At 65.2% G+C, this 8,673-nt stretch overlaps 2 protein-coding genes across 2 annotated transcripts in view; both read right to left on the bottom strand.

Annotated features, from left to right (window-relative positions):
• H696_03910 (hypothetical protein) overlaps nucleotides 1-1,822 on the bottom strand; it is a gene marked incomplete at its 3' end in the record, with an annotated part of 9,759 nt that extends 7,937 nt beyond the window's left edge. Inside the window, exons 1-4 of the mRNA XM_009497773.1 lie at nucleotides 1,122-1,822; nucleotides 751-962; nucleotides 399-561; nucleotides 50-206 (exon numbers count right to left, since the gene is read on the bottom strand). Coding sequence (XP_009496048.1) covers nucleotides 50-206; nucleotides 399-561; nucleotides 751-962; nucleotides 1,122-1,761 — 1,172 coding nt within the window. The 5' untranslated portion in view covers nucleotides 1,762-1,822. The remainder of the gene's footprint in view (nucleotides 1-49; nucleotides 207-398; nucleotides 562-750; nucleotides 963-1,121) is intronic.
• A 4,027-nt stretch (nucleotides 1,823-5,849) lies between these two features.
• On the bottom strand, nucleotides 5,850-7,875 carry H696_03909 (Ras-like protein Rap-1b). The gene is made up of 6 exons (XM_009497772.1): nucleotides 7,747-7,875; nucleotides 7,290-7,374; nucleotides 7,017-7,116; nucleotides 6,750-6,839; nucleotides 6,517-6,561; nucleotides 5,850-6,318 (listed from the first exon to the last, which is right to left on the bottom strand). The coding sequence occupies exons 3-6, from the start codon at nucleotides 7,107-7,109 to the stop codon at nucleotides 5,995-5,997; spliced, it is 552 nt and encodes a 183-aa protein (XP_009496047.1). The 5' UTR covers nucleotides 7,110-7,116; nucleotides 7,290-7,374; nucleotides 7,747-7,875; the 3' UTR covers nucleotides 5,850-5,994.
• Between the last annotated feature and the right edge of the window lie 798 nt (nucleotides 7,876-8,673).

The following is an 8,673-nucleotide window of genomic DNA, read 5'->3' as shown; positions in this document are numbered from 1 at the left end:
GGGGAGGGGGAGAGAGAGAGAGAGAGAGAGGGAAAGGACCAAATCGCACCCGATCGCCAGACCATTTTGAATATCCTGCTGAGACCGATTGACAACCGGCACAAAGCCAAGACGCAGAGGGACCGTCTCGCCGCGTAGGATCGGCAACGCATCGCTGCCAACTTCCATCAGGTCGACCTTCGTCAGCAGCCCGATGGTGCGCTCGCCTGAAGCCAAAGGACAGAGAAGGAGCCGAGGTGAGTGACTTCTCTGTCTTTACGTGCGCGCACGCACGCACGCACGCACGCACGCACGCACGCGGGCATGAGCAGTGCCGTGCGGTGGGAAAGGGGGGGGGGGGGCGAGGGCGCCAGAAAGCCCACGAGAATGACAGGAGATGATCAGCGAAAAGCACGGACCTGTGGGGTCCACTTGGCGCGCGAGGTTGAGTGCCTCCGAGTTGGCAATGTCCACATTGGCTGCTGACACGGCCAGGATCAGGGTGCTTGGCTGGGAGATGAAATCCAGGGCCATGTTTCGTGACTGCTGCTCGATGTCGGTCGGTTGGTCGCCAACCGCAATCTGCCAGGCCCAGGAGCAAAATTAGTCACGCCAATAATACGGTTTCATGGATGGACCAAGCTGAGGTGAGCACACGCGCGCGCGCGCACGAGAGAGAGAGAGAGAGAGAGAGAGAGAGAGAGAAAGAAAAAAGGGAGGCAGGGAGAGGAGGAGGGGTGGCACATGCACCCAACCCCGGGGAGCACGCACCTTGGTTAGCCCAGGCAGGTCCACAAGGGTCAAGTTCACCAGTCGCGGTGCGCACACCGTCAGGTAGATGGGCTTCGAGCTGAGGGAATGCGTGCCGCGAGTGATGCGCCGAGTTTCGGCCTCAATCTCCTTGATGACCTCGGGATATTCATGGGGCCGGTACAGGCGCATCGGGGCGTGCGAAAAAATGGCTCGCTCCTCCTGCGAACGATCTGCCACATTGGCGGAGGCACGGGTGTCCGTGTGGCGAGAGCACGGGGATCGTCAACAACCTGCAAAGGCCAGTGCCCCGAGTGGGGGGCGAAGGAGCAGGGGGGCAGGGGGGAAGGGAGGGGCGGGTAGCGGGGATGGCAAGCGGTGCGCGCACGCACCAGATGGCGGGACATGGCGCAGCTGCAACACCAACGGGCAACGCGTGACAATGTCCCGGCCACGCGGCAATAAGTCCCGACCAACGATGGCCTCCAGTACCGAAGACTTGCCGGTGGACTGGCTGCCAACAACCACAATGCGTGGGAGGGAGATGGCCGACAACTCCACGCCGGTTGGGTCACTACCGAACCTGGTGTCGGTCGCGGTGCCGGCCCCGCCCCCGGACCCGGTCCCGGACCCGGTCCCGGTCCCGGTCCCGGCGCTGGAGCCGGGCTCCGAGCTGGTTGTCAGCTGGAGGATTTGCTCCAGTCGGGCAATCAGCTCGATCAGGCGGTGGTTCATCACCGGCATCGGAGACTGGTCGGGAAGATGGTAGGCCGCCAACGAGGCTGCCTGACGGAGTTCCTCCACCTGGGTCAAGCTCAACGGCGTGGCTGACGATGGCCCGGGGGACATGGCTCCCGGGCGCGGAGACAAGTGATGAGGGGCGAACGACATCGAGGCCTCCGGCGAGGCCTGCGAGGCCGAGGGTGGCGCAGGCGGCGACAAGGACCCTGGCGGTCGCAAGTGGCGGGGTGGGGAGAAAACCCCCTCGCCAAGAGCGGCACCCCCGGTCGAGAGCGGGCTCCTCCGGAGCATGGGCGACAGGGACGCCGGTCGGCCGGTGGCGAGGGGAGGGGGCGGCGGCGGCGGCGGCGGCGGCGGCGAGGAGGTAGGCGAACAGGAAAGGGGGACGAGGGAGCGGCGAGGCGGGCGAGGGCGAGGCGACTGTCGGAGGTGCTGGTGGGAAGGCGTAAAGCACGCCGGCAGTCATCCTGGCTCGGGGCCCGGACAAAAAACAGGCCCCCGGGGCCTCCTCCTGGCGAGATCTCACACTCCCCACACCGGACTGGGCCACCCCCATCAATCAGGCCCAAGCCGAGGCCCACAGGGCTAGAGTCGCACATCTCCCGGGATCGACGCGAGGGGGGCAGGGGGGAAACAACGTGCGAGGACGCACTGGCCGGAGGGCGCCCAGGGGAAGCGGGGGCATTCCTGCACAGGGGGCCCAGGTCCGCGGGTTGAATGGGCAACCGCCGGCAGCTCCAGGAGCCCCTCGATAACACCTTTCCTTCCGGGTCAGGACCTGCAAATTCGCAGGGGAGGCTCGCGGCACCCGGAAGCCCTAAAATGGCCCTCGGGGTCCTTTAACATTGCCGGCCCCTCCGCCTACATTCACAGGCGCTTGATGCTCGCTTGTGGAGGCGCATCTTCTCCGGCGTTGGTCCTTGCTCCCTCCCGGCGGCGGCAGCCCGGCGAGCGGCTTGTCCCAGCAGGCGTTCTCTCACACTCGGCCCCCGGGGGGGGGGGGGGGAACGCGTGCGCCGAGGCTGTTGAGAGGAAGACTTGTTGTCCGGAGATCGGGAGATTGTTTGTATAACGTGGTCGTCCCGTGAGTCTCATGTGGTCGAGGAAGCTCCCCGGATGAGCACGGGACCCGGGCTCTCGTCCCTTTTCGCCCGCCAGCGTTCTTCCATTCCTTCCCCCCCCCCCTGATGCCAGAGCGAGCTGACTCATCCGGCCAGCCAGCCAGCCAGCCGGCCGGCTGCCCCCCGATGGCCAGAGGGTGGCGCCTTTCTTGTCGTTGTTTTATTTCTCATATTTTTGCTCCAGGACCCGACCCAGCGACATGGGGCCGCCTCCCCGCCGGGCTGCCTCTCTGGCGTGTACCTGCTTCCACAAGCGAAGTGCCTGCCAAACCCCCCCCCCCCCCCCCCACACACACACACACGCGCACACACATGGCCCTCACACACTCCGGCCGGGCTCCGAGAGGCCTCCCTTCAGGGATGACAAAACGTGGCGACGGACACCCCCCACGCAGCAGGGCGGGCATGCCTGGGGGAATCCCCCCCCTTGCGCATCTGGCGGCGGGAGGTGGGGCCCCCTGCGAGTGGCGATTTCGGTGGCCTAGCCTTGGCCGGGTGTTGCCCCTCGGTAGGAAGGGCGGCTCCCGAGCGGCCCTCCCCCGAAATGCTGCCCCCACTAGTGCCGATCATCAGGGGTGCGGAAGAAGGCATGCCAGCATTCGGGTATGCTCCGCCGCCATGCCCACGCGCCGCGGCGTCTAGCGAGTGCTGGTCCCCCATGCAGAACGCAGACAGGTATTTACACAGAGAGAGGGAGAGAGAGAGAGAGACACACACACACACAGCCATGCACGCCCTGGAGAGGGGGGTGCGGCGCGCCGGTTGGGGAGCGACATGAGAAGGTGATGGAAAAACCAGGTGTGTATGGAAGAATCTTTTGTTGGAGAGAGATGAGAAAATAAAGGAATGATACAAGAAAGCCGCCGCGTGACCGGGGGGGCAAAAAGGAGAGGGAAGGCTGAGGAAGGGGAGAGATGATGTGGGGGGAGGGGAGGGAGGGGGGGGGGGAGGATAAGGCAGAGGAGGGAGGAGGTGCGCGCGCATGTGTATGTGTGTGCGCGCGCACGCACGCATGCCTCACCCCTGTGCCACACACACCGCCGTTGCTCAAGGAACACACGGAGGCGAGCGCCCTTCTTCCCTGGCCTCTTTTCCGATGCGCACTTCTCCCTCTGCCACACTCTCGGACCTTCTTTTGCTCTCTTTCTCGGGCTGTCGGCCTCTTTTCTCTCTCTCGCGCTGTGGGCCTCTTTTTCCTGGCTCCACCCACTGGTGGGGCGGCCCCCTGCCCCTCGGCTCGGTGATCTCCCCTCATGTCCATTTGGCACATACATACACACACACACACACACACACACACACGCATTCACACAGCCAACAGCATGCACGTGTAGATGCGTGGATGCGGGGACGTGCGTATGCTTGTGTGCGCACGTGTATGGCCTCCCCTCTCAAAGAGTCTGCCTCAGCGAGACCCTACACCTCCGGGAAGAAGGAGGGAGAAGAGAAGAAGCAGCGCGTGTACATGGGACACAGGCACACAGGACGGGATATGGGGAGGGGGGGGAGGAGCCGAAGCAGAGGGGGGGTCCGGGGGTGGGGGTGGACGCACGTATGCAGGATGGGAGCACACAGCATCCCAAGGGAAGGAGGAGGGGTCGCGGGGAAATCTTAGAAGGACTGTCTTGTGAGATATGCCCTGGTGACAATTGCCTGGGGAGAGGAGGGGAAGGGGAGATAGGAGAGATGATCCAACCCGTTGCGGGGGGGGGGATCTGGAGAGTGCGTGCATGCATGCGTGCGTGCGTGTGTGTGTGTGTATGTGTGTACACAGCACACATGTGCGAATCGCCGTCTACAGGGAAGAGCAAGGGAAGGAGAGAGAAAAGGCGAAGGGGGGTGCATAATTAGCGCACAGGCGGACAGCGAGCGGTAGAGGGAGGAGAGAGAGGGGGAGACACGAGCGCCAGTCTGCCCCGTGCGAGGGCAGAGACACGAAAGGGGAAAGGGCAAACGACATGCTCTCCGATCCTCTCACACGGATGTGCAAGTTGGGAAGGAGGAGTCAAGGGGGCGGGGGGGGGGGGCAGGCGACGAACCTGAAGTGAGACGGTGGCGCGCGACGCCCACATGCCAGAGAAGGAGCGAAGGAGAAGATCGAGGAAGAGAGGGAGAGGGAGGTAGGTGGAGGGACGAGAGAGAGAGAGAGAGAGAGAGAGTGGATAGGAACTGACCGGCAGATCACGGCCAGGGGCACATCTTCTCGCCGGATGAGGTCATATGGGACGGAGAGGAAGAGAAGCCCACATCCATCCCTCGGATGAGAGGGAGAGAGGAGGCAGGAGAGGGAGAAGAGCTCTAGAGAGGAAGGATGGTCCCGGTGAGAGGATACCGGCCAGCGCTCTCGCACACACGAGGCGACGCACGAAGGAGGAGGAGAGGGGGAGAGTGGAGGGGGCGCCATGCGTGTGTGGGCTCCTCCGGCCTTGCATCACCATGCGTGATGTCGCATGGGCCCACACGGCATCCAGGGGGGGGGGTGCGCCCTGCCTGCCTGTGGCAGTCCTCCTCTCGATGGTCATCCCTCACCAGGCAAGGAAAGGCGCAGGTGACAGAGCCGACACAAGCGAGAAGGAGGAAAGGAGGAAGGGGGAGGGAAGGGAGGGGGAGGGCTCCCCTCGAGGAGAGGATAGAGAGAGCACAAGGAAGGGAGAGGGGGGAGCTCTCGAAAACACGCCTGCCTTCACCTCCAGCAGGGGGAGGGAAAGAGAGGGTGGGAAACCCGCGCTGCTAGAGGGAAAGGGGACAGAAGGAGAGAGGGGGAGAGAGAGGGAGAGAGGGAAAGACGGGGAGAACGGGGAGGAGGAGACCGTGGTTGGCGGCGCAGCGAATTTGGACGCATCGCATGCGCCGCGCGACTCAGGGCGCTGCCACTGCCAGACGAAGGGGAGAGAGGGGGAAGGGAAGAAGGAACCGAGGCGAGGCCATGGAAGAGGGGGGGGGGCAGAGGGAAGGTGGATATGCACGTGCGCATGTCACCATCCCCAGCCACGATCGCCGGCCCCCACGCCGATCCGCCTCGGGCCATGTTCTCCCCATCGCCAAGAGAGGAAGGAAGAGAGACGGAGGGGGCCGACGGCGGCGGCGGCCGGGGCAGCGGGGGGGGGGGCGAAGCCCATATCGCGTCCGCCTGTGGGGGGAAAGCTAAGGTCCCCGCCCCCGGGAGGTATGTATATCGGGGGCGGGAGAGGGGAAAGTGCGGGCGGGAGGCAGACGGAAAGGCCAGAGTCAACCACCAGTTGTGGGTATGAGGGGGGGGGGGGGGGGGGGGGGAAGGATGTGCAACTGGCCACCGCCGTAGGACGGCGAGGAGGAGGAAGGGGAGGGGAGGGGAGGGATTGACCAATCGCATGTCCGGCCGCCGACACACATGCGCCCGTGGAGGGTGCCGGTGGGCACGCACTTAGAAGAGGGTGCAGCGCTTTCGCCGGCGCTCGAGCAGGGGGTTCCCCTTGTTAATCTGGCGGACCAGGGTCTCGAAGGTCTCGTTGACGTTGGTCCGGAGCTTGGCCGAGGTCTCGAGGAAGGCGATGTTCTGGAACTCCTTGGCCAGGTCGATACCGCGCTGCTTGGTGACGGTACGCTGGTCATTGAGATCGCACTTGTTGCCGACCAGAATCATCGGGGGGATCTCCTCGGTGTCCTTGACACTGAGGATGCGCGCGCGCACACCGTTCAGCTCCTTGAAAGTGTCCTCAGAAACGATCGAGTAGACCAGGATGAAGCCCTGCGTGTGTGCGTGCGTGCGCGTTAGAGGGAGGGGGAGGGGGGGGGGGGGTGCGCGCGCTTTGCACTGGGGTGTTGGGCCATTGCCCCGGCTGGTGCTGTCGACAAGGTGGACGAGCAGCGAAGAGGCGAAGATGATGGAGAGGCGGGAGGGGGGGAAGGGGCGAAAGGCAGAGGGTGTGGCAGGGGGGAGACGTACATGGCCGTTGCGCATGTACATGTCACGCATGGCAGTGAATTGCTCCTACGGAAATGTACGAACGAGGATGAGAAATGGGTGAGAAGAACGGCGCATACGCGAAGTGAGGAGGCGAGAGAAGGGGTGTGTGTGTGTGTGTGCGTGCGTGCGTGTGTGCGTGTGTGCGTGTGGGTGTGTGCGTGTGCGTGTGGGCGAGTGGGCGGCCGGCCGCGCCAATCGACAAGAAGACGCACAGTGCCGGCGGTATCGAGAATCTCAAGCATGAAGGACTGGCCATCAAGCTCAATCTGCTTACGGTAAGAATCCTCAATCGTCGGATCGTACTGCGTGCGAGCGCGTACAAAGAGCGGGAGTGATAGCATGAGGGCGGGGTTTACATGGCCAGGGATGAAGATTGGCCGAGGAGATGAGGGGGGAGGGGGGGAGGTCAGAAACTGTTGGGCTGGGTGTAGAGCAGCAGCCAGGGCAAGCATGGGGGGCATGTGCAGGAAGGGACGCACACGATCGACGAAAATCTCGGACACATACTGCACGGTGAGTGCGGACTTGCCAACACCACCGGAGCCGAGCAGGACAATCTTATATTCCAACATGGCGAGACTGTGTGCAGCGCGGCAGCAGACCGGCGACAGCAGGCGAGAAGAGATGGTGCGAGAGAGAGAGAAAAAAGACCGAAGAGGGAGCAGGTCAGTAGGGGTGAGGGAGAGAGAGAAAGAGAGAGAGAGAGAGAAGGGGTGCCAAGAAGGGATGGAAAGGGGCGGGGAGGCGCGCACGGGGTCCGAGAGGCGGAAAGTTCCGGGGAGGGGGGGCTGCTAGAACGGGAGGGAGGGAGGAGGAGGGGAGGCCTGTGCCGGGGTCCTGTGTGGGGCGGGGAACCGCAAGCCCGGCAAGGATAAAGCCAGGGAGACGGGGGGGGAGGAAGGCGTGTGTGTGTGTGTGTGTAGGGGGAGAGAGAGGTAGAGAGATGGGGAGTAGTAGGGGGAGGAGGGCGGTCAGAGAGGAAACGTGGCGGTCGAGAAGCGTGGCGTCATGCCATGGTGGGGCTTGGACAGCGAAGGCTGGCAAGGAGAAAGGAGAGCCCTCACCGGGCTCGGGGCGGGGGGGGGGCCGGGGTAGCGACCACGGGGCAGAAGGCGCCGAAGGATGCAGGGGAGGCCGCCGGCGGTGGGGAGAGAAAGAGGGAGAGTGTGTGTGTGTGTGTGCAATGCAGCAGGGGGCGGGGGTATGTACAGGCGAGGGGGGCGAGGCGGAGAGCGCCGGCGTGGGAGGGACAGGAGGCGAGAGGGGAGGAGAGGGCGAGAGGGGAAACAAGCTATGGAGCCTGAGTGTGTGTGTAGCAGCACCCGGGGCTGCGCCCCGGCGGCATTGTAAGGGGTATCTCTTAGACGCAATGAATGGAATTCGCCGGCTGCTGGTATGGCCGCGCCGAAGCTGCTCACCCCGGCGGGTTTGCCCCCGGCCGGAGTGCCCCGGCTGAGCGGGGGACCGGCGGGCCGCGGAACACCGGCGAATGCGTTGCCCGGCCGTTGCCCGCGGCTCCCCTGCAACCGCCCTCACCCTGCAGGCTTGGGCGGAGGGGGCGGGGGGGGGGGACACCTGGACGTGTGCGCCAGCCCTGGGGTCTGCGACCGTGCTGGCCGAGTGTCTGTGTGCGCGCGCGCACGCACTAGACAGGGCTGAGGTGTCGCCCACCTGCGCGGGCGGGCGGGCGGGCGTATTTCTGCATAAACGCGCCCCCATGCGCGCATACAAGGCCGGGTCCCGGGCCTGCAACCGCCCGCCAGTCACCCGGGGGCGGGGGGGGGGGGCGACCGGGCGTGGGCACCACACCCGGGGGGGTCGGTGGAGGTGCCCGGGTTCACAACTGCGTCCCGGGGAAGGGCAGACCACTATCTGACCGGCCGCTGTCGTGTGACTGCGGCACTCTCTGGCGGGAACTGCCGCCGGCCGCCGCCGTTCCCGTTCCGGCACGCCTCCGGCTCGCACCGGTGGGCGCGGATCCCGCCCTGCCTGCCCGGCATCCCGGAGGCTGTCTGCGAAGTACAAGCCCAGGGCGGCCGAGTAACCTTGCGGGAGGGCTGGCAGTTTCACCCTAGACGCCTCCGCGAGCTGCCGGTTACCCATGCGCGAGACGCGCGCGCGCGCGAGGGGGGGGGG

Source organism: Fonticula alba, assembly GCF_000388065.1.
Source record: "Fonticula alba strain ATCC 38817 unplaced genomic scaffold supercont2.6, whole genome shotgun sequence".
Classification (NCBI taxonomy): Eukaryota; order Rotosphaerida; family Fonticulaceae; genus Fonticula; species Fonticula alba.
This window is presented reverse-complemented; position numbering and strand designations above follow the sequence as displayed.